Genomic DNA, 26,047 nt, shown 5'->3' with positions numbered 1-26,047 from the left:
GCTCTAAATTGGATCATGTACATGTCATGCACACTTTGCATGTAGGATCACATTCTCTGCTTGAGGATATGCACATGATATTTGGAGTCTTGGCAAAACTTGATGGGCACAAAAGGAGAGACATTTTTCTCTCTGTCAGAGTTACAAAAAGTATAGTATACTTTGAAATCCCTAGTGATTCCTTCCTATTCTGCCTTATTCTAGGTTTCTTAGCTGTGCCCTTTGCACCAGCTATTGAGAGCAATTGGAACAGCATCAGCTTGCACAATATTAATACAAAAAAATATATTATCATTTCATGAGAATATGGCCCCTGAATTGATGTTTACCAGAGAGTAGTTGCCATCAACATGTATTTGAAAGTAGGGAATATTTTTCTTTTGTTCCAGAATATAATATCCTTTCAAAAACACTATTGCAGTCATCCATCCTCCCACTAACATACACATACCCGCACACCTCTAAGGAATCATGAAAGTGAATTTTTGAAAGTGACACATGTTATTTCTCCTGTTACTTTCACCCAATATCTTCAACACAGATTAGCATATTAAGGCTATGTGCAAATTATTTGTAAATGTGCAAATTAGGTTGTTTAATATATGCATAAACTTGGCAGAGCTACTTTGCTATAAAGAAAATTTTATATTAAGCTGTTGTTAAAGGTATACTAGCAGAACTGCTCTCAGAGCTATCTTTGATTCAGAGTAAGGAGTGGATTATTTGGGGCTAATACCATGCATGCTCTTATTTTCTCTTTTTCTGATTGAGGTACTGCCATTATTTTGTTCATCCAGTCTCTTTCCAGAGCTTCTAGTTATCCCCATGCATTATTGTGTGATAAATTGTTGAACATCTGTTCAGTTTGAAAACTAACTCAGTCCTGTCTTTTGAAATTATGTTGGCTTGAAATCTGAAAGTGGGAAAAGACATTCACATGTGGAGGCCTACCTGGGGATAAGATTCAAAATATAACATCACAATTTTTTTTTAAAAGAAATAAGTATTACAGTGAATCTATTTTATGATCTAGGCACTGTATATTAGGCATACACATACAACCACATAATACTACTAGTTAATGATAAGTTATTCATAAAGAATCTGTTACTATGCTTCAAGTTGTAACAAAGATTGATCTCTACCATATTGTTTGCTAAAAGCAGATAAACATCCAATAGAATAGCATAAATGCAAATTAATTCATAGCAGATGATTTGTATGGCTGCTAAATACATACAATTTAACACAACTAGTGATTTTATGGAAATGACAAGCCACAGTGATAACAGAATCATTTAAGCCAGAGAAAAACAGTTAATGTACATAATACACACATTGAAGTAAGTAAAATAATTTGCAGTTAAGTTTATATTTTTAAACCTTCCATTTTTCACTCTTGTTAGATCACAGTTAAACATTAAAAAGAATAACCTTGCCTTTTCTACTTCTAAAAATGAATCACTTTTATTTATTTATTTTTCAGGAGAGAAGCCATTTAAATGTGATGAATGTAACTTTGCCTCCACAACCCAGTCCCATCTGACCCGACACAAACGTGTACATACTGGGGAAAAACCCTACAGATGTCCTTGGTGTGACTACAGGTACGGAGATTGATAGTGACAATGTAGAATTGGCAGAAGATCTGATTTGTCAGACACAAACTGACAAACTTTCACACAAACTTTCACACAAACTGACAAATAATGTATATTGTAATGACATCCTCATTGGCACCGAATTTAACAGCCTTCAGAAAAGACTCTTTTGTCCAGTTGTGTGTGGATGGAACCTTGTTTAGAAGACTCTTATATGAATCACAGAAGTGCTAATGCTGCTTATTTCGCAGATGCTATGAAGTCTGTTAGAATTCTCTGTGGAGGGACTGTTGATCTGCATTGCCTTTTCAGATCAGGTGCAGTTTTGAAAACAAATGTTTGAGTTGCAGCCATGACACTAAAAAAGAAAGTCTCCAAAGAATTAACAGGCCCATTGTCCATTAAATATTTTAAACTGAAGCACCTGCCTGTCACTTTAACAATACGGATTTCGTTTATTTGCTGTGGTGTTGTTGTTCCCAGCATTTCGTCCTCCCCATGGTACCACTGAAAATATTCTGCATGATTCATAGCCAGGAATTGATATCCTTGTCTTAATTAGGAGAGGAATTGAAGGGCTGTGGTTTTGCTATCTTTCCAAGTGATATTGAAACACAGCTTGTCCTTTACAGAAAATAGAGGTCACTTCCTCCGTGAGTGAAAATGTTAATCCCAAAATGTTTTTGCTGATCTTAACTTGCAGTTTATGTTGTTTTAAAACTACCTGAGAATATTGACTGGGCTGGAGATAGAAAGGTGACAAGAAAGGGAAGAGCTTATATCTTCTTTTTCATGTCCTCATTATCCCATGTTCAGCTCAATAATAAACTATGTGATTTCTTAGAACTAATTCTCTTTCACTTACAGTCTTTGTTACTGGGGTGGGGGGGGGAAACAATCTGTAGCCTTAGAAATGAACTGACTTTAAATAAAAGTCAAATTCGGTTCTTGGGAATGTACAATGAAATTTTAACAACCAATTTTTCCACAAAAAGTAGAACACTGACTGATTTTAAGTCACTAATACACCTTTAATAAAGGGCTACTAATGCTACAGAGGCAGCATTATGTAAGATGCTTGGTGATTTATTTTGCTTTGTTTGTACTATTTTGTGAAATAGAAACAGAAACAAAGAGAAAAAGAAACAAAGAGACTTCTTTATAGATTAGAAATTTAAAAAGTCAGATTTGCAAACTGCATTGATTTTACAAATGTATCTTTCTAAAAATATATAACGGATATACCTAAAGGTAAATAGCAGGCATTTTAATATACGTATGTGTGCTGAAATATAATATTATGCATTTATAATGCATTATAACCTAATTAACAATGCCTGGTACAATGCCTCTGATATTGTGGGATTGTGTATTTTCAGTGATACTAGAGAAGCATTTCACTGAGACTAGTTTTATTATGTTAGATGGTTTTCCTGGAAAATCCATAGTTTCTATTTATTTTGTAAGTACTTACACTTCTTAAAGTAAAAGCCCATATTGCAATATGTTCTTCTATGCATGCCAAAGTAGTTAGAACAAAACCAAAATTGAAGATGTTCTTTGTCAATTAAATCAATTTCAGATTATTATTTTTTTATTGCAAAAGTTTTACAATTACATTTTCACCCCTTTTCCCCCCCCCTCCACCCCCCCCAAACTTCCCCATCTCCCCAACCCTCCCTAACCCTCCCCTCCCCTTAGACTTCCCTTTAATATACTCATAACTCGTAAAAAAAAACACACAAAAAAACCCCTTAATATGACACTTAAGTATAAACTTGAACCCCTCCCTCCCCTATATAATTTTTCTTTTTACCTCATTACATTAAAATATTTCTAAAACATTATTTTCAAATAAAAGCTATTTGATACTTTCTAGTTTGATATTTGTTCTGAACATATTCTATCCATCTTTTCCATTCCCATTCATAAGTCTCTTGTGAGCAATCTTTTAAGTATGCTGAAATCTTCGCCATCTCTGCAAAACTGGCCATCTTCAAAGTCCATTCCTCAATAGTGGGCAAAGCTTCATTTTTCCAATATTTACCTATCAACAATCTTGCTGCTGTTATCATATACAATATCAGTTTTGTTTCACCCGATGTAAAACCCTTAACTATACCCAATAAAAACAATTGTGGAGAAAATTGAATTTTTTTCTTCAAAACATTCTGTATGACCCACCAGATTTTTATCCAAAAAGCCTTAACTTTCCTACAGGTCCACCAAACATGATAATACGTAGCATCCAAACATTCACATCTCCAATTTCAGATTATTTTATATGCTAACAAATGGACTTCATCCTGTTGTTTCTTAGTTTAGCAGAGGACATATTCACTTTACCTAAGCCTCCATTAAAGAACACATAAAATATATACTAGTTATATCATTATAACCAATGTATCGTTGTTAAACTTTATCTTCCAATTGTTCACTCATGTTTTGCAGGTAATAGTTTTTTATTTACAAATAGTCTTAAATTTATTTATTTCTAGGCAGAAGGGTGTATGAATGTTTAATGGTTAATGGTTTAATTTAACTTAGTCAATGACTAAGTTGAAAATAACAACAGTAGAATAACTTTTTGAACAAAAATATGAAGAACGAATCTTCCACCATAAATTTGTTTTCATTTTGCTTAAACTATTTCCATATGGGTCAATGATTGATACTTAACAATATTTTAAAGATCAGCAAGGTAACTACAAGATACATATGAAATAGAAATCTAGGTACACTGTACCTAATCCAAAGTATCATACTTGATAGTGTGCATAGATAAATATATTTTTCATTCACCAATTCTGGTGGTAGTGCCTATGGATATTTCTTTAAGAAAATCTAAATGGTGTTCCGTGTTGCATAATTAAATGGTACTCAATGAGAAGACTTGAAATACCTGATGTGTCATCGGACCCTGAATCTGCGGAGGAAGACGAGCCAGAACTGGAGCAGGCAGAGATCGAGGGGGCGGCTTCGTTGGCTTGGGAGGAAAATGGGGAGGAGCAGGCCCAGTCAGGCCAGGGCCTTTCAGGATTGGGATGGCTTGTAGGCAGGGAGGAAGGGGGTCAGGATGACCAAGAGAGGCTAAGCAGTGAACATGAGAGACAGAGCTCAGGCGATGAGCAAGGACCACCCCCTCCTGATCCTCAAACATGGAGAGTGGAGAGAAGGCGAGAACAGTGCAAACTGACCTGACTGCTTGGGAGGAGAGCACCCCACCCCTCTTCACAAGGCACACCTGGGGACTAAGACTTAAGAAGATGCTGTGGGGAGGGGCATTTGTTGGGAACAACCACTGAATTCCTGGAGTATTGAGTGCTGAAATTTGAACATTCCTGGATTCCTTGCATTCTTTCTGGATTTTTTGCTTTGCAGCTGTGGTGCTCTCATGAGGCCTCCCTCATGGGGGCCAAATGTGACAGTTCAATGCCAAGAGTCTTCTTATGCCTAGGGGCTCAATTTGCTTTACTGTTGGCCCACTGAGACATTCTGTGCACATTGCATGGGAAAACCCATTGGAAATGGGAAAGTCATCTGGGTTAAGATTAGGCCCCCATGAGGTCTGGCCCCAAAACTGACATGGCGGTTCAACTCAGAGCACTTCCTTATGCCTAGGGGACCAGTTTGCTTTCTATTCAACCTCTTGAGACATCGCCCATCTTTTTTGCGAGAAGAGGAATAAGTTAATTGCATTGCTTGCATAGCATACTATGTAGAAAAATCCCAATGGGGATTTTTAAGAATTGCTCTGATTCTTATTCTGCTTTCTTTTCTTGGTTAGAGGAAAGTATCAATATGGTAACTACCTTGTAAAGAAATATTTATAGGAAACCATGATTATCTCTTAAAGCAGCCTATCCAGTTGTGTGCGATTTTGTAGTCTCCTCTCCTCTCCTCTCCTCTCCCCTCCCCTCCCCTCCCCTCCCCTCCCCTCCCCTCCCCTCCCCTCCATAGTATGCAGGTCTGCTTTTCCTTCTCATTTAATTTGTGGATGGTTTTGATCCATTGCTCTTGCTTCCTAAACCATTTCTTATAGATTTCATTTTTCCTCTTATATTTCCAGAAATACTTACCCAGCAATCCTGATCTCTATATTTAAAATAGGAGCATAAGATTAAATTGGACTAATCATTTATTTTAATCTTATGCTTCTATTTTAAATATAGCAGAGCATTTGGGCTTATGCCACAGTACCAGGAATGTCATTCATTATTTTACAAATTTAATGCAAAAATGTACTTGCTTCCTACTACTTTTTATCAATAAGGTATTGTTCCATATTTGTTCCATACTCTTTTGGAAGCTGCACAAGATCCAGTTACAGTATAGGGACTCTTGCTAATGGCAACTGCTCAAACCACACACTCACACAAAATACCTACACCATTATGTGTGGGGTGGATATCATAGTGATGAAGCAAAAAAAACTTCTGCACAATTCAACTTTCTACTACTTTATACAAGTTAACACTTGTTTGGATAGCTGATTTCATGTTTTCTCCATTTATAAATATGAAAATGCCCATCTTAAACAAATTTAGAGTTGCATTTTTACCATTTTTGTTCCAAAGAAAAAAAGAGAATTGGTTCCTGTGCATATTATGCATGCTAATACTTCTGTAAAATAATACTGTAAAACAGTATCATGCCCAATATTTTTTTTCTTGCTACCCCTCCGAGGCTTCTAGATTGGTAATTCAAAGTTTTTCCAATTTGATTTTTTGATTAATTGTAAAGCGGTCTTCAGAATAATTAGAAAATATTTACCTTTTAACTCAATTCAGTTTTTGTGTTCAAGATGTACAGTGTATATATGTTATTAAATTCAAGTTAACAAGTGTATTTATGTTTTTCTGAGATCATGGTATAGGTGCTTAGTGTGGGGTTTAAAAAACTATAAATTTGTTTTGTGATATAATTGTGATAATAATTAAAAAATAAAGAAGCCCTGAGTTCACCATGTAATTAGTGTAACCATTTTGAAAATCAAATGACCTTACTACTTTCCACATAAGAATCAAAATAAACATGTTTATGGTTCTTTAATCTCTATTCCCATTATGGAAGGACCACATAGTTATCTTTAGGGATGGTCATTCTACATGGAATATATCTGGACAATCCCTTGTGTAGTAGTTAGCTTTTATTTTATATACATGGCGGTAGAAATGCAAGCCTTGCTAAGAAAAACATAAACTATCTTTTGACAGTACTATTTTGGCAGTATTCCCCAAGCGGTTGAGCTATTATCGTGTAATGAAGTTGTTGTGTGTGTTTTCTAACTCTGTGGAGATAATGTTGCAGCTTGCCTTTTGTTTTGTTTTCCTCCACTATCAAGGTTTCAGAAAGAAAAAGATGGATATTACTGTTTCACACCTGCCTCTCAGTCTAAAGGGGACTTTAAAATAGATAACTTTCAACCATTGTTAGGCTTCTTTAGATTTCTAGTAAAAAAAAATTGAGTTTATTATGGATAAGATACATAAAAGTTTCTATGGGGTTGATATGCGGGCTGCAATATGACAAAGGGAAAGAAAACGATAAAAGGAGAGCAAAATGTAAAATTAAAATACTCGATAAAATCCTATTTAGATTTTTATTTGAGAAATTCATAGAGAAATTAAACTAAGATAATGGTTATGGAATTAATATTCTTTTCTTGGGAAGTATGTTTATCTTAGTGAATACCAAGTTCCTGTTCCTTAAACCCTTAAAATTGTCTTTTATGTTGTCAGAATAATTTTGCTGCCTAACCTCCCTCTCTCCCTCTCCCTCCCCCCCTCACACACACACACACATGAGAGTTATAAATTTATGGAACACATAACTCATTTAAGCATATACCTACATAAAGTAGAGATACTTAATAGGTATACAGTACCCACAGCTATTTAGAATTATATACCTATGATAAGCAACCATTTTACTTGTTCTCTTTCTCTTTCTGCCCCTTCCCTTCTTTTTCAACTAATGGCAAGTGGCAACAGGCATTTTGAACAATTGCTGAATGAAGCAACAGACTTCTGTTTTGATTAACAAATTGAGTTAATCAAACCAAATAGAAAACTACCCAAACATAAATATTAAAAATTGTTTGGGGAATTTTAATCTCAAGTGGGATTAAAAAATAAATTTCCATATTACATTTATATGTCTAAATAAGTGATTCTATATAAGCCAGTAATTTATCAGAAATTACTTTGTTAATATAACTAACCATGAAAAACAAATGTGAGTAAAATTTTTAACTAAAGGATTCTTCAACAGTTTTTTCAGTCAGTGTTATTTCACATACCCTACTTTTAAATACAATTGATCCAAAATATAAGAAGACGCTAACAACAAAAATTGAATTAATACATTTTTGTTGTGCTATTTTGTAAGTCAGGAAAAGGGACAACAGAAGACTTAAAATAGATTATGTAATTGGAAATAATTACAAATGATTCCTATAAAGAAATGTATTATATAGGTAGTCCTCAATTTACGAACACAAACTTTATGCCTGACCCCAAAATTTATGTTGCTAAGTGAGAAATTTTTTAAGGTGAGTTTTGCCCCATTTTACAACTTTTCTCACCACATTTGTTAAGTGAATCACTGCAGTTCTTAAATTAGTAACATGGTTACTAAGTGAATCTGGCCTCCCCATAGACTTTGTTTGTCAGAAGGTTGCAAAAGCTGATCACATGACCCTAAGACGCTGTGATCAAGCATCTTAATTTTGATCATGTGACCATGGGGATGCTACAACAATCATAAGTGTGAAAAACAAGTGTGAAAAACGGCCATAAAGAACTTTTTTCATTGCCGTTGTAACTTCGAACTTCACTAAATGAACTGTTGAATATATCCTGCAAAATGATTAAATAATAAGATAGAATAGGTATAGGAAGTCCTGTCAGAATGTAAATCAACCTTAGAGTTAAATTTATCTTAACTGCATCTGTGTTACTATCAAATCTCAAAACAATGTTAAACCATCCACCGAGTTTATTTTTTATTTGCTTCAAAAATCACATGAAATATCAAATCAAATAAAGAAATCAGAATGCAAGCTAAAGCCCCAATGTTTAGAATTGTCTCAATTACTTCTATTTTTTTCAATTTATAAAGTAACCAGACAGGATAAGAAACTTGTGTATCCATTAAATGAGTTTTAAGAAGATAAATTCCTGGTCTGCAAAATTTTTGTATTACCTACAAAAATAGAGTATCATCCTTAATAATATTACACCATTCTCCAACTTGTCAGTAGTCTCATGACAGGATGTCTGATTTTTTTTTTTTTTAAATAAACCACTCAAAATGAGTAGGGTGTTGTTACTGGTGTTTAGGGAACTCTGGAGGCTTTCAGAGATGATACATCACAGATGACCAGATATGTGTATGTGAAACCGGGGTCTAGGGATCTATTGGATTACAACTACTGCATAGGAGCTTGCTTGCTAGAGTTTCTTGACTTCATAATGAGGATGACTATGTTGAAATCAGTTGTTTTGGTTCTAGAGAATTTGTGTATACAATATAAATTCAGGTATGCTAGACAATGATCAGTCAATCTGGGGATAATTATTAAAAAGTAATCTTCTATATCTGAGGATTTCTTCTTCAACAATTATTACTTTAGTATTAAAAATTGCATCATCTCCTGCACAGTTTGAATTAACCATTTGGGAAACCTTCCCCATCTTAAGTTGTCTATAAAAGCTGTTTTCTTTAAGAAATGCTGTAAAAAAAATATGTGATATACCCAGCCTTCTATCCTTAAGGAGTTTTTACTTAAAAGAATCGGTAAAAGGAAGCCTTCTAAACAGCTAAAAGAGCTTGAGTGGAGGGCAATCATCTGAAGGCTGAATAAAATTGACTTGCAATATAATTGTATCCATGTTTTGAATGCATTTTTGTAATGTCTTTTTCCCTTGAAAACTTTCTAAGTATACTGAATTTAGCCAACAGGAAAACATCTTTTTTTTTTCAAAATAATTGCCAGTGAACTGTGAGTGAAAAGTGTCCTACATTTGCTGATAATAAGAAACGGTGATGAAATCAAAGGAATGAGCATGCGATGCAGATGGCTGCAGACATTCCTGTTGCAAAGCACAGCTGCCTTTGACAACTAGCTGTTGCTAGTTGTCCATTTGCTGGATGAATTTAATCTTTTTGAAAGGCCTAAAGAGGGAATTCAATATTTCTTTCCTGGCTTTTTTTTTTTTTTTTTTTACCATAACTCCAGTTTCTCTTCCCTATATAGTCATCCCCTTCCCTTACTTCATCCCCACTGGTTTCCCATCCCGTCATCCCCTGCCCTCATTTCTGCATCTTACTGTATTTTACAAGTAATTGATCTGAATCAGTACATCAATTTATTTATTTATTTTGTCCTAAGTCCATCTACTTTTGGGAAAGCGGCTTCTGAAAAAGTGATATAATGTATTGTACATACACATACATGCTATATACAGTATGCACATCATTGCTGAGCAGGTGTAGAGGGTAGAGGAAATGATCTTGAGGGATAGGAAAAAGAGGCACTACCAATGCAATAGTCAAATAAAAGAGGATTGATTCCGGGGCAGAAATATAACCTGGGTAAATGTCTCAGGCAGTCCCATCCTTAGTTCTCATGAAGTTGGGGAGGAGGGGGCATATTCAGACTTACAAGATTCTGTTATAATACCTTTGCTCTAAAATATTATTGACGTTAGATTTCTTGTCTGATCTACCTGAAGGGCTGATAGTGAAGTAGTAATCTTGAGAAGTGGTTTCAGTTGTAGAGGGTCACTTTCATTAACAGTGCTATGCCCATCTATTTTTCTTTCGAGAGGGTTGTCTTCAATTTTTTTCCCTTCCTTTCTGATGAATACAATGCTTAAAACTTTTTCCAGACCTACCTGCATCCCCATCTTTCAGCTGAATCTGCTTGGCAATTGAAACATAGCAATCAGCCGCGTGAAAGAGAAATAGGAGAACAAGTAAATGTTGACAGGGTAACAACAGGAAAACAGAAAGTAGGGTTCTACAGAAGATATCTTAAAGGTGGATTAAAAAAGGATTTAATAGCAATAGACTTATATACCATTTCACAGTGCTTTACAGCCCTCTCTAAGCAGTTTACCGAGTCATCATATTGCCCCCAATAATCTGGGTCCTCATTTTACCCACCTCAGAAAGATGCTGGGATAAGTATAGGTGATCCTTGGTGTACAGTCATTCATTTAGTCTGTTCAAAGTTACAACAGCACTGAAAAAACTGACTTAAATCAGTCCTTGCACTTAAGATCATCATAGGGTCCACACAATCACATGATCAAAATTCAGGCACTTGGTAACTGGCATTTAGTTATAACAATTGCAGTGTCCCAGGATCATGTAGTCATCATTTGCAGCCTTCCCACCCAGCACTGATAAGCAAAGTCAATGAGGGAAACTGGATTGGCTTAACAGCATGATTTACTTAACAATTGCAGTGATTCGCTTAACAACCATGGCAAAAAGATTGTAAAATCAGGCCTAATTTCACTGAATAATCACCTTGCCTAGCAATGGGAATTCTTATCCCAGTTATGGTCGTAACTGTTTTTGGCTGGTGAGGACATCTTTAATGTTGAGACCATATAGTGGGTACATTCATAAAATCACTGCCATGGGGATTTGCTTGTTTACACAATAGCTTCCATAGCGGATGAGGTCAGATCTATTTAGAAAATGGTGAAGTTGCTTCCGATCACCCAGTTTAAACCCTCTGGTGTTCTCTGTCAATGTCACTTATACTTGAGATTTTTCTAGACAGGGGAATATATTTCCAAATGAAATTCTGGACTGCACCTTCCTTACCAGTTTTATTTAGTATCATACCTTATGGAACCTTCTTCATAGACATTGTTGTAAATCATCTAAAACTGTTGCTTTTCTATCACATACTGCTGACCTATCTACTTACCATGTTAAAAATCATAGCCTAAAAATGAAGACCTCAAGACTGGGGCAACAGCCCAACCATAGCAGCAACCGGTAGCACTGAGGTATTTATTTATTTATTTATTTATTTATTTATTTATTTATTTATTTATTTATTTATTTATTTATTTATCATATTTGTATACCGCCCTAGTCCCGAAGGACTCAGGGCGGTGAACAGCCAAAATAAAATACAGAGACATACAAAAGTTAAAAACTATTAAAAACAGATTAAATAATTTAGGCTCAAAAAATTAAAAACATCCAATTTATCTAAAAAACATTTAAAACCCAATTTAAAAGCCAATTTAAAAGGGAGAGTTAGGCCAGACCAGCCTGTTGGAATAAAAACGTTTTTAGGGCGCGGCGGAAGATGCATAAGTCTTGGATCCTCCGTATCTCCGGGGGGAGCTCGTTCCAGATGGCAGGTGCCCCCACAGAGAAGGGTCTCCCCCTGGGGGCCACCAGTCGACATTGTTTGGCCGACGGCACCCTGAGGAGCCCCTCTCTATGGGAGCGAACTGGTCGGTGAGAGGCTACTGGTGGCAGAAGGCGGTCTCGTAAGTACCCTGGTCCTGAGCCATGGAGCGCTCTAAAGGTGGTAACCAAAACCTTGAAGCGCACCCGGAAGACCACTGGGAGCCAGTGCAGCTCGCGCAGGAGGGGGGGTCACATGGGAGTGCCACATCGCTCCCGTCAACACCCGCGCGGCCGCATTCTGGACCAATTGGAGCCTCCGGGTGCTCCTCAAGGTAGCCAAACCTTCCCCAAATTTTATTCCCTCAGGAATCATGGGTCCCAGATTTTGGACACATTCTGTAAGTCAGCCCATTTGAGGTATCTTGGTTCAAAAATTGATGCCCTATGATCCACCATTTCACACACTTAAAGGCCATGACAATTAGTATTTTAGTAGTATATAGATAGATGAACTATAAAAGTATTTTGAAGTGTATGCTGAAGGGATCAGGAAAGCTGTGGACATGATCTGAGGAGAGAGTTAGGAAATAGCCTATTTTTCTAGTTTCGGTATCTCCTTTCTTAGCTGCTAGCCAGTGACTTGTCATTGTTGCTATGAAAAAAACTTTTCCCAGTAGCTAATATTGGCTCTTTGCAATCTCTGTAGCCTTTCCTTGCCACGAGCACATGGATATAACACGAAGCTAAAAGTCCTGCAGCTTAGTAGAAACCCACAGAGGAAGTAATCTTTTGCTATCAAAACCTAGAGATGTTAATTCATATAGTGCCAGGAAGTACTAGAAAATAAACTGTGACTTACTAAAGAGGATCTCCCACCTGTATATTTTTATTTCTCCAGGCAGATTATTTAGTTTCTTTAGTCTTCACAGTTGACAGTTGGACAACCAGTATTCTACAACTGTTATTTTTTTTAGCAGCAATATCACTTTTTAGAAGTTTTGAGAGTTTCACATTTTGCAGTAACAGAAAACTTTTCTTTGTATGTGGACTACTCCAGCAGTCCCAACCTTTTGGGCACCAGGGACCAGTTCCTTGGAGAGAGGTTTTTCCGCAGACGGGTGGGGGCATGGATTCATGTGCTGCCTGCATACTGTGGATGGGGCTTTGCTTGTTTGCACAGACTGGTTTCTGGCATGCCACGGACCAGTGCCAGTTCACGGATCGGGGGTTGGAGACCCTTTAATTAGTCTAGTCAAGTCTACCTTAGTTTGTCTAAATCTGTCTGTCTGTCCGTCCGTCCATCCACCTACCTACCTACCTACCTACCTACCTACCTAGATATCTAGCTATCTGGCACGTAGCATTGTTAATTGCAATAAGTGCGTGTCTGCTGAATGATCACTACTATCCAGTGAAGATTGATGGCACAGACAACACAACATTTTATTGAATTAACACAGAAGACCACATGATTAAATGATTAGTGATGCCTAAAAGGAATGAAAGGATGTAGAGTTTATTTTAAGGGGTTCCTGGTAGCAATCAGAGTCACCTTGTGGCAAGATGGCCGGCAAACAAATTTAATAAATAAAATAAAAATTTATTTATTCATTCATTCATTCATTCATTTATTTATTTATTTATTTATTTATTTATTTATTTATTTATTTATTTATTTATTTATTTATTTATTTATTTATTTATTTATTTAAATTTTTATGCCGCCCTTCTCCTGCTGGACTCAGGGCAGTGAACAGCCAAGAATAAAAACATCACATACAAAATTTAAAATTTTTAAAAGAATTAAACAAATTTTGGCCCAATAAATTTAAAACACCCCAACTAAAATCAATTTACAGTTAAAAATATCTAAAAATATCTAAGGGGGGATTACGCCAGCCCAGCTTGATGAAATAAAAAAGTTTTAAGGGCACGGCGAAAAGCACAGAGATCTGGTATCCTATGTATCTCCGGGGGCAGGTCGTTCCAGAGGGCAGGTGCTGCCACGGAGAAGGCCCTCCCCCTGGGGGTCGCCAGCCGACAATGTCTGGCCGATGGCACCCTGAGGAGTCCCTCTCTGTGGGAACGTACTGGCCGGTAGGAGGCTATCGGTGGCAGAAGGCAGTCCCGTAAGTACCCAGGCCCTAAGCCATGGAGCACTTTAAAGGTGGTAACCAGCACCTTGAAGCGCACTGGAAGACCACCGGAAGCCAATGCAGCTCGCGCAGGAGGGGTGTCGCATGGGAGCACCCCATCGCTCCCATAATCCCCCACACGGCCGCATTCTGCACTAGTTGGAGCCTCCGGGTGCTCCTCAAAGGGAGCCCCATGTAGAGAGCATTACAGTAGTCCAGGCAGGAAGTGACGAGTGCCTGAGTGACCATGCGTAAGGAGTCCCGATCCAGAAAGGGACGCAACTGGCGAATCAGACGAACCTGATACGGCCGTCATATGCTCTTCTAAAGACAGCCATGCGTCCAGGAGGACACCTAAGTTGAGAGCTAATAACTAAAACCCAACTGACATAGTTATTGTTATGGGGAAAATAGGAAGCAGAAGTATTAGGTATGTTAGCTGCCTTGAGTTGACCAAATATAAATAGGTGAATAATAATCTGGTTTTTAATCAGTTTATAGACTATTTAAAATTATGGATGGATGGATGATGATAGACAGACAGACCTTCAGTTATTTATAAAAAATAATGAAGGCAGGATATAAATAAATACATGCTTTCATGTAATATTTAATACAGAGAATGTAGTGTGAATGTAGTCTGTTATTGTCCAATTATCTCTGTAGTTTACTCTCTCCCTGGCTTCCACTTTTCAGTGAAATCCCTAGGGAAGTCATCATGATGACTTTTTCTGTAGTATGGAACTGCCACTGCTAGGGGAGCATCCTGTCCTCGAGGAATTGTTGGAAAATTTCTTCACATACCTTGGGGCTCAATTTCAAAAATCATTTTGGCTCAAATCTATCATAAAGCATTGTTTGAATTTGGGAGAACTATTTCAAGTTATAGGATCAGTGTTTCTTTTAAACATTGTTTAGCTGTGAAAAGTCATTTTGTCTGTCTTTCTGTCTCTTTCTTCTATTTAAGTAGTTCTCAGAAGATGCTTGTTCAATATCACTTAATGCAGCAATAATTGTAGTTAGCAAATGCAACTCATTTTATCCAGGGCTTCTAAACAGCATTTATGGGTCCAAAGACAGTTTTGGGTGACTAATTCGGTTTAACAAAATATGATTCAGTTCTCCTGAAATAGCATGTTAACAGACCTGCTCTTTCAATGATAGTCATGTATCCTTTAGAACTCCAGAATTCTACCACTGTGAGGCAAAATAGTTTCCAAGGAGTTGTCTGGTTTCTGTATTAAAAGGATCTTTTTTTAGTTTAAAAGTGGAATATATGTTTTCTTTAGCTGTAAAAGCACAATCAAGGCAACATGATAAGTGAGTCAGTGTTGTAAAAGTAAAACTAATTTTGCCTTCACTCACATGAGCTATAGAAGGAGGAAGCTTTATTGTCCCTTGGAAGGTGATAAGGCAGAGTAATTGTATATTATACTGTCCTGGAACATCTGCCTGAAGACTGTTGGAGCAATTCATCTATCATGGACAATACAGCATGTTTTGTCTTTCTGCTTTAACCCATCCCCACTTGCTTGGCCTGCACGAAGGTTTTGATAGGGATGGTGCCTGGGCTGGGGTTCCCATTAATCAGTCCCCTTGTTCAACACTCCAGCTGACATAATTACAACCTGCGCACAGCAGTTATTCAAGTCGAGTCCTTGTCACTCGTGGTGCGAAACTACACAGCTCAGATCCCGAAGGAGATTGCCTTATCACACAGAACAAGGGCTCACAGGAGTTGAAGAGAATAGAAATGGGAAAATGTCTTCCGGGAGTACTATATATTCCTTTAAAATAAGACATTTGAGAGACTTACAAGGGACAAAGAGGAGCATTGTGCAGACTCTGAAATGAACCCAGTTATTATTTTTCAAAAGATTACCCAGGCCATTTTTGTGAAACAGAGAGGGAGTATTAAATAAATTCAGTAGTCTCTGTCTTTGCTATTCAGTGCTTCTGTTCTATTCATGTTCATTCGCAGGTTTTTTTCTCTTCGTGTCCTTCTCTAGAAGGGACAGAATAGCTATTGGACTTGTAGAACATTTACAGACCTGTAAGGAGAAAATCTCTGGGACACAATTATTGTAGGTGGATTTGTTATGCCAGTCAACTTGGAATATCTCTGGCCAAAGACAAAGGGGAAAGAAGGAGCTTGTAATGAAAGGCAGGGGAAATATTTCAAAGAGCAAAAGTGAAAAACGATACTTTGAAATCTCATTTAATATTTTACTTCTCTTTTCTTTGCTACATATTAATGCTTTGTGAGAGATTAAACACGATGAAACCAACTCTGCTGGATTAGAGAATCGTCTCTCTTTCTTGTTCTTTTATCTAGTAAGAACTCATTTCTCATCCTTTCCCAGGTCTCAGAGATTCACACCTGAAAATAATTGAAATATTTCTGAAAGATTTGCTGAAAAAAGTTGCCAGCTGTCCGGGATAATAGTGACCTGTCTGAAATTGGTTGCTTTTGAGTAGTAACCAAAAAGCAGAGGACAAGGGTTCTTATCCCTCTTCCTAAATGTTTTTATTTATCATGAAAATCCTGGAACCGGGCACCAGCATAAACCTTGAGTGTAGACTCCAAAGTGTTTTCCGACTGACACCAGACTGCATTCTTACTGTCATGGTGATGGTGATGGAGATATTAAATAATCATAGGATAAGCATTTCAGTTATGTACAATTATTTCCACTTAATTTTACTTATCTGTAAGATAGGTTGCATTACATTAAATTAATTTTATACTATCTCTATTTCTTTGCCCCAGTTTCACCCACTTTGAGGGATGTGGCTCATAGCTTGTCTTCAACCTAAAAAGGATTGCAACCTCCTGGTTTATTTGGTCAGTTCCATACCATATTTTATATTGATGCCTTGCCTCAAGTTATCACATTTTTATATAAGAATTGCAACAAAGAAATGCTGCAAAATTTACCATAAGGGAGAGTTCTCTTACAGTTTATCATCAGTTGAGCTAATTTTGCTATAAGGGAATCCTTACTGCCCCCTTTTCTCTTACTTGATCAGGTAGGTGCAGTAACTGAGAGATTTTCCTCATTCTTAGTGTTGTGATTGTAGCCTCTCAAATATCAGAGATAAAGCTCCTACAACTTACATCTCTCAGAATTCCAGAAACTGAGTATAAATCTTTCAGAAGATTAGTAAGAAGAAAATCTTACAGACTTTCTAGACCTGTCTGTACCAGGGGTGGGTTCTATTTTTTTTTACTACCGGTTCTGTGGGCGTGGCTTATTTTGTGGGCGTGGCTTGATGGTCATGTGACAATTATTTAGGATTTAGCAGAGGTACTGGTCTACCAGGCTTTTAACTGTTTGCAGAGCTGTACCGGTCTACCCATTTATTTTTGCAGGCACTGGTCTACTCATGTATTTTTGGAGGCACTGGTCTATCCATTTATTTTTGCAGGCACTGGTCTACCACCAAACTGCCTTTTACCACTGATCAACTGTAGGGTGGCCCTTTGAAGCCCGGTGGCAAGAGTTTAAACAGTTTTTTTCCTTATAGCCCATCAGCTGGGACTCATGAGGCAGCAATAGATTGGGGGTGGGGCCAAAGAATAACGTAAGAATAACACTGGGGGCGGGGTGGACGGGGGGCCAGAACCGGTTCGGTGATGTCATATCGTCATCGCTACCGGCTCGGAGGAACCAGGAAGAACCCACCACTGGTCTTTACCTGTCCTTCCATCCCCCCATCATCACAACTGATGAACTTCTTGGGTGAGAAGCTAAACTTCTTCTTTTTCCTCAAAAAACAGTCCAGTTGCCTTTTGAAAAAGCACCTTTGAGACAACTGTGACTGAATGATTGAGACTCTCCATTGACCTTCTAGACCTGAGTTTTGTTTGTTTTTTTCTGCTGCTAAAATGGAGCTATCATCAAACAAGGTTTTGGAAATAAAGAGCAAATGAAGGAGCATTTTGGTCTTTTTCATGCCATTTGAGGTATTGTCATTTACCTAGTTCAAAATCATGTTCATTCAGAACTCGGCTCCCTGCCAGCTTCCAACAAGGAAACTCAATGGGAAAGCTGACAGGAAGTTAGAAGTTGTTCCCACTCTCATTGATTTTTTTGCCTGCCTATGGTCATTTTGTTTCTCTGTTTAGAGAAAGAAACATCTCGGAAATGATGACCCAATCAATCACAAGTGTCTGCTTTCCTTCTAATGCTCTAAAACAGTGTTTTTCGAATTTGACAACTTTAAGAGTATAACTCCCAGAATTCTCCATCTTGTTTTAACACTGCTCTAAAGTATGTCAAAGCATATTCTATTGATTACTGTTATACTTGATGTTTTTGTTTTTTGTTTTTGTTCACAGTTTTGAAATAAAATTCAAATGGACATGATACTTAATGACTTGGACAGTACAGTGCACAAAGTTCTGAAAACAAATAGAATTTCCCTCTTTTTATTAATTTAATTCATCAATTAATTAATTCAACTTTACTTTAAAAATATATTGTTATATTGTTTGTTACATTTGCTTACTCTGGCCCTTCCATAATCTAGTATGCTGCTGTTTTCACTAACATTAATTCTACGAATGAAGGAATATCTCGCAACACTAATTCCCTTCATTTCCTAGCACCAAGGACCAAACCGGCTGAAGATGTTACCATATGTCTATTTATAATCTCCATTTTTCTGTATTTCATAATGTTTTGTGGCTGATATCTCAGGCAAGAATTAACCATAATTAATATGATGTTTTAATTTAGAAGATAATGGTAAAACCATACAGTTGTTACTATGGTTTAATACTATGTACTATTCCCCTAATAGCAAAAGTACTTTTCTATTATTTTATGATCCAGAGTAGTTTGTGCTCCTAAAGGAAAGTTGTGCTACCCTCCAAGAGACCCATTAATTTGTCTTCATGGTCTCTGTGCTGTCCCAGATTTAAAAATGGCAGCAAGCACAAGTGATCTGAGGAGGCGAGATCTGCCACATTCCAAGAAATTATGGTGGAACTATGCTATTTTCAAGGGAAGTATTTAGAAAGCTGACAGACTTTTCTGAGTATGCAGAAAATGTCTTTAGTTATTTATTTTCTGCGGGCTTGGAAGGCAGTAGAGTTACATTATTTAGAAACAGAATGAGACTAGTTCTTATGAGATAACGGCCTGATATTTATTATCTAACCCGAAGTTAATTTACATCAGTAAATTAAATTTCCTCATCAGTGATGAGGAAAAACAGCACCTTTCGATTGTGTTTTGTTTTTGTTTTTTCAAATGAAGTCCACCTATCACAATAAATAAAAGGTTTGCATTATATCTCGGGCGAATCAAATTTTGCATCCAGAAAATGAATCATGAAATGAAACAAAAGAATCAGAAAGAAGAGATTTTGAGATTTGGTTTTGTTTGGTTCCCCTCCCCTCTTTGGCTGCACAAGATGGTGAGTGAAAAAGAGGTACAATGGCTACAGGAAACAATCATTCAGAGTAGAGGTGATTGAGACAGTATTGTTGCTTTGGATACTCCACCAGCAGCCGATCAACAGGATTTTCCCTCTAGGGAGCCATGTCTGCTTGAAAAGCAGCTGAAGGAACTGACATAAAAGGTCCGTTGAAAAAAGTACCATCTGCATCCGAGATTGATAGGTAGCCTTCAGGGTGTATTACTTTCCTTACTGGTTCCAACAAAGTTAGGAGTCTCTTTTCATCTCATTACAGTGTGCACAATCTAGGGCCTTTCATAACTCCCATCTGTACATTTAAATTAATGAGCGTATTTTGTACATTTCTGAAACGATAGGGGGGGAAAAAGAGAAATCTTTTAAAATTCTAATTTGAATCTAATTTGATCACTAAAAAAGGCCTGCCGCTGATAATGTAAAATATTTGACAGGGAAGAAAACGTAATAGAAGAGTTTCTAAATTATTCCCCACCCTTGGGCCAATAAAATTTTAAGTCATAAACAGGTCTGAGGTCTACTGTGAACATTTTATATTTTTGAAATAATTTTAAGTAGCTATATAAATCCATTTAAGTGAATTAGACCATTTTAGACTCTCTTTTTAAGAAAAATGTTTAGGATTAAAATAAGGAATAAGATTTTTTGTTTTCCAAAACAAAAGAATTGAAGTTACAATTCTTGTAATAGGATCTGCTATTTGTTTATCTTAAGGAATCCAGATCAGTCCTGATTAATAGAATTTTCAGTGAATTTACTTAGTCTGTTGGCCAAGCAAGGTGTAAAAATCTTTTTATCTTGATTTAAAGGTGCAATGAGTCAATAGGATTCAGCTAACTCTTTGTCTGCTAGGCTTTGAGATCACAACTAACCAGACCTAATGCTATGAATCAGGAATATGATTATCCTGTAGTGCTGAATTAAACACAATATAAATAATGGATAATTAGTTCTGATTTTTTTTATAAACAATTGAAGTAATACCATCAACTCCAGGGGACTTATTTAATTTAATTTAAAATATTCAATTACTTCTTCTGTTCACTCTGTGGAACATGATTGGTTGAGATTCATTCTATGGACTTCTGACATGGGAGTGATTTTATCAGAGCCTTAGAAAACTAATCCATTAAATTTAGGTCTATTTAGTTCTTTAGAGTACAAATATTTATTTATTTAAGTTCAGAATTCTGTTCTTCAATTCCTTGTAGGTGACTTCATTTTGATTTGTAAAATTTCTTTTCTGATTTATTACTTAAGAATGTTATTTCCTTATTGTCATGCTGATAAATTTTATTCAGTAACTATCGGGAGAGAAGCATTTTAATCCTCAAAGACCATTAACTTTCTTCTTTTTGGACCACTTTTTCATTAATGTTGTTAGAGCCTAAATAAGACCATTTTATATTAGAATCATGTTCATTCTTTAAAACATTTAAACCAAGACAGAACATGTTTTGTAGAATATTTTCTATTTTTTCAGCAATAACCATATTTATGTTTACATTCACAAGTGTAGGGCAGCCTGTACATGCTCTGCTGTGAGTCACATGACCAAGAGCATTAAGGAGGGGCTTAAAGCAAAATGGTCACCAACATTCCAAGGCCCTGTTCAACTGTATCACATATTGGGAGGCCTTGAGATAATTTCCAAAAAAATTTCCCCACCCCTGCAACCTGATCTGACCCTTTTTAAAAATCCAGTCTTCAGTCAGATTTCTTCCCTAAGACCAATTTTTCTCCAATTTTATGAAGTATTCAAAAAGTTGTCATACTGTAAGAAAGATTGACAAGGGTCCTGATCCGCTTTATATTGTTTCTTTTCACCATTTTGTGTGGTTTGAAAAAAATAAAAAAGTCCTTTTATAAAGAATTGGATTCATTTCCGGATACTTACTTACCAGAGCCCTTAGCCACTTTGCCTTTCATGGTCTCATTATCGACTTTACAGAAATACAAATTTCAATTTTTGCCATATCTCTTTTTTTCTTTGTTTTCCAAGTCAGTGCAGATTTATTTTGATTTATTTATTTGCATCCTACCTTTTTATTATTTTTACAAATTTACAAATATTTATATATTTTTGTATATGTTGTATATTTTTATATATATACAATATATGTTGTATATTTTTAAAGCAGAAATTGCTCAATAATAAAATACCTGTACTTATTAAGATATGTGTATCAGTTAAATGTAGTAATTAATGCAGCATTTATGTATGCCACCTTGAGTAGTACAAAATGTACCACCAGGTAAAACTAAGTCTGTGGACCATGTTTTTATATGCTGTCTATTTCAGTACTGAGCTATGCCACCATGCACAGCCAGACAGAGGAATATTCCCTTTTCTAAAATAAATGTTATTAAAAGTTTTACAAAGAGCATAAAAAGGAAGGAAGGAAGGAAGGAAGGTTCCAATTTCCTTTGTAACAAATAAAAGCTTACTCTTTTCTATTAGTTCTAATCATCAAAGCCACAAGTGCATTTTTTCTCATTTTATGCAAAATGTCTGGTCAGCCATAGATGTAGATATTGTTTTTTCCCCCTCTAATCAAAGAGGTTAATTTAGTCACCTCTGCAAGTTCTACCATTTAGTATTATTTTAGAACTCTTGATCTTTTCCATTCTTACCTTTGCAAATCTTTGAATTCTTTGTGTTTGCAATGTATGTTTTGGTGGGATGGTAGCAAAGATCAGTTTCTTCAATTTTTCCTTAAATTAATCTCTACAAAAGTATTTGTTCTCTTTTTTAGCTTGCTATTACAGAACAATTAACTACTTGCATGTTTACATTTATAATGAAAATGTGTTTTACATTTGAGAAACCCTCATGCAGAAAGAGTGAATTTAAATGTGTCTTGTTCCAAGCTTCTCCTATCACTTTTTCCCCGGGAACTGAATAATTTTCTCAAGTATGTAAGTACTGATACAGGAACCTTTGCTACTTTATAATAGCCAGCATTGGACATCTGTCACAATACTGTATGTCATAACAAATAGATCATAAAATATTCTTCCAAAGCTACAAAAGTGAAAAGGCTGAAACTATTGTTACTTCAGTGCACTCACTCATAACTCCAATACTGTCAATATTAATTCCAACTATATTTTCCTTATGAAACATTGAGATGTCAGGAGAGGTAGTAAATGAATACCAATGTTTCTAGGTACTTTTGTGGGTTTGTTTTTTAAATGGAGGCTTGCTTTCAGTACCTGTTACTGCCATAGATTCTCACACAAGGAAAATGTGCAGCTATTTCTTATTGCATGGCATTTGTAATGCAAGCTGATATTTAGGCTGTCTACAAATCAAGGAATCATACAGTTGGAAGGGGCCACTTACACCATCAAGTCCAACCCTCTATTCAGCCGACAAATCCAAATTAAAGCATCCCAGGCTGCCCAGTGTCTGGTTGAACACATTACAAGAAGGGAAACCCATCACCTCTCTGGGTAACTGGTTCTCTATCAAACTGGGCCTACCGTATGGAAAGATTTTCTTAACATTTACTCAGAATCTACCATACTATAGAATAGAATAGAATACTTTATTGTCACTTTGAATGTACACTAATCGGCATACATTAAAATGAAATTATGTTGCATACAGCTCTCAAAGGATGTCCACCTCTAATATAAAAATAAACATGACAAGACAGACAGACAGACATACAAAATTATGCATGTACCCACATATATTATGTGACACAGAGAAACAACACAGTCTAGTTCGGATGTATCCATGTACATGGCGAAAGAAACAAATCTTGCAAGGTTAGTAGATGGATGGCCTAGGCATCAAAGCTGTTAAAGAATATGGAAGTCCTGCTAAAAATAATTTGAAACCTCCTCCCAGAGGGGTGCAACAGAAACAGACCGTGAAGTAGGTGTGTGGAGTCTCTAACAATGCTTTGAGCTCTTAAGCACATAGTGCTTATAAGCAGTATCCTGAATGACAGGAAGCAAGCTTCCTATAATCATCTCAGCTGTCCTTACCACTCTCTGAATGGACTTTCTATCTGAGGCACTGCTGCCTCAGATAGATTAAATATATATATATATATTAAATATAACTTTAATCTATCCTTACATAACCTGCACTTTTAGATTGATAAGGAATAGGGATCGGTCTTCCATATGGCACATCCTTTCAGGTATTTGAAAAGTGAAGTCATATCCATCATCTTATCTTTTTAGAGCAAAAGATTCCCAATTTATTCAATGCCTCCTTAGAGGACTTCACTTTCAGTTTCTTTCTCATAGTTGTCGCTGGTCTCTGAATCTTTCCCAGTTTGTCTGTATGCCTCTTAAGTTTATATTCTTAGCCTTTATAATATTTTTTTTGTTTTCCTCTGCCTCTATAAAGATGTCAGTAATTTTTTTTATGAAAAACCGTGAAAAAACAGAATTTCTGATTAATTGCTCAAAATGAATAACATTTCATTTTGGCCTAACATTTCAGGTTTATCATAAACAATTAATGTTATATCCTCTGATTCTCTTAAAATAAGACACACAAATGATCTTGGAGGGATTTTCAAGCCATCGACATTTATGATCCACCTAGGTACAAACCTTTACATACTTATGTGTGATGTTATAATGCAATTACAAAAGATTGTAAAGTACAGTTTTCATCCCCCGCCCCCATCCCAAACATACATATCTGAGGGTACAAGATACTAAGCTCATGGGGGAAATAGGAGAATCTACCCACTAACCTTTCCTAAGACAAAACTGTATAAACATAATAAGCATGAAAGAGAAACAATTTCTTAAAAGGGCCAAAATATATATTTACTAAAAAAAAGATAATGATATACATAATTATAAAAGTAACTAAATAAAATCAATTTAAACATAAACAGCTAGCATCTATGATTTTATAAAAGATCAAGTAGTTCGCCTAGTATTTATCACATAGACCAGATAGATAAGGCAAAAAAAAAAAAAATCTCTATATCCTTATTATAGATTAATCACTACTAGGGGGAGATTGAGTCATTATTGCATGCTGTCTTTTGCAGATCAGAGATCAAATTAGGCAGAGGGGGTGATGGTTCTGTTTAGATTTCAAAAAGCTCTAGAGAAACTCTTTGAAACTTACCTGACTTTCTAACAGCTTCTGTTTGTGAAGTAGAACAGTAAAATTTGGGAACTGGTAATGGTGGTTCTGCCTGACCCCATTCTAGGCTACTTGCTGGAGTCTGTTGGAATATCAAACAATATAAAATACTATAGCAAGAGGGTAGACGATTTAAGTAACTGTGGTTTAAATCTAGGATCCAATCAGGATTTGGTGAAGGCAATGTTATATAATAAAGAAGAGCAACAAAGATGATTAGGGGGCTGGAGGCTAAAACATATGAGGAACAGTTGCAGGAATTGGGTATGTCTAGTTTAATGAAAAGAAGGGTTAGAGGGTGACAGGTTAGCAGTGTTCCAGTATCTAATGGGCTGCCACAAAGAAGAGAGGATCAATCTATTTTCCAAAGCATCTGAAGGCAGGACAATAAGGAATGGATGGAAACTAATCAATGAGAGAACCAAACAAGAACTAAGGAGGAATTTCCTGACAGTTAAAACAATTAATCAATGGAATGACTTGCCTCCTGAAGTTGTGGGTGCTCCAACACTGGAGGTTTTTAAGAAGAGATTGGACAACTATTTGTCTGAAATGGTAGAGGGTTTCAGGGGGTTGGACTAGAAGATTCCAAGGTCCCTTCCAGCTCTGTTAATTTATGCCATGGTGATCTAGGACTAGGAGGCAAAGAAATGTGTTTACTACCTGTTTGTGGCAACACAGACCTGGTCTGTGGACTGTTGTGCAGATGACTTGGTCTTTCGTGATATATTTCATACTGGTACCTTGGTATAATGTTTTGAGGAACACTTTGCAGAGTGTCCTGCAAGGTTTGATATCGCTATACTTACAGTGCCAATGTGTCCTACATAATAACATTTGAATGAGTGCTTATGTCTTGAGGAAGTGAATAAATTAAATTGAGAAAGAAACAATAATCCAGTTGATTCTTTTAGTTCTGTCTAATTAGATTTATGTAGTAAGAGAAACTATTATAATACAAACTTACTAAGGATTCCTGGTTCAATAGCATCTGTGAAATTCTTATTTATTTTATTTTAAATTAGTGAACTTCAGTATCAGTTATATAAAGGGAAATTACTCATAAACCAAATTATAGTGAACTTAATGTTTTATAACAATATTTCAATTTGGTGTGGTATCAAAGTCATAATATGACTTTATTATTCCATCCCTACCCTACACACATTTTAGGTCCAACTGTGCTGAAAATATCCGCAAGCATATCCTGCACACAGATAAACATGAAGGCGTAAAGATGTACAACTGCCCTAAATGTGAATATGGAACCAACATCCCAGTGGAATTTCGCAATCACTTGAAAGAACTGCATCCTGACATTGAGAACCCCGACTTAGCTTACCTGCATGCTGGTA

General features: G+C 36.3%; 1 protein-coding gene across 1 annotated transcript in view; it reads left to right on the top strand.

The window, feature by feature from the left end:
• Positions 1-26,047, top strand: part of ZNF407 (zinc finger protein 407) — a 351,765-nt gene that overhangs the window by 234,420 nt on the left and 91,298 nt on the right. The window contains exons 7-8 of the mRNA XM_034429342.2: positions 1,487-1,607; positions 25,866-26,044. Of these exons, the coding sequence (XP_034285233.2) occupies positions 1,487-1,607; positions 25,866-26,044 (300 nt within the window). The remainder of the gene's footprint in view (positions 1-1,486; positions 1,608-25,865; positions 26,045-26,047) is intronic.

Source organism: Pantherophis guttatus, chromosome 3, assembly GCF_059756535.1.
Source record: "Pantherophis guttatus breed Tessera chromosome 3, ASM5975653v1, whole genome shotgun sequence".
Lineage (NCBI taxonomy): Eukaryota > Metazoa > Chordata > Lepidosauria > Squamata > Colubridae > Pantherophis > Pantherophis guttatus.
The sequence above is the reverse complement of the archived record's forward strand: the minus strand, read 5'-3'. Positions and strand labels throughout refer to the sequence as shown.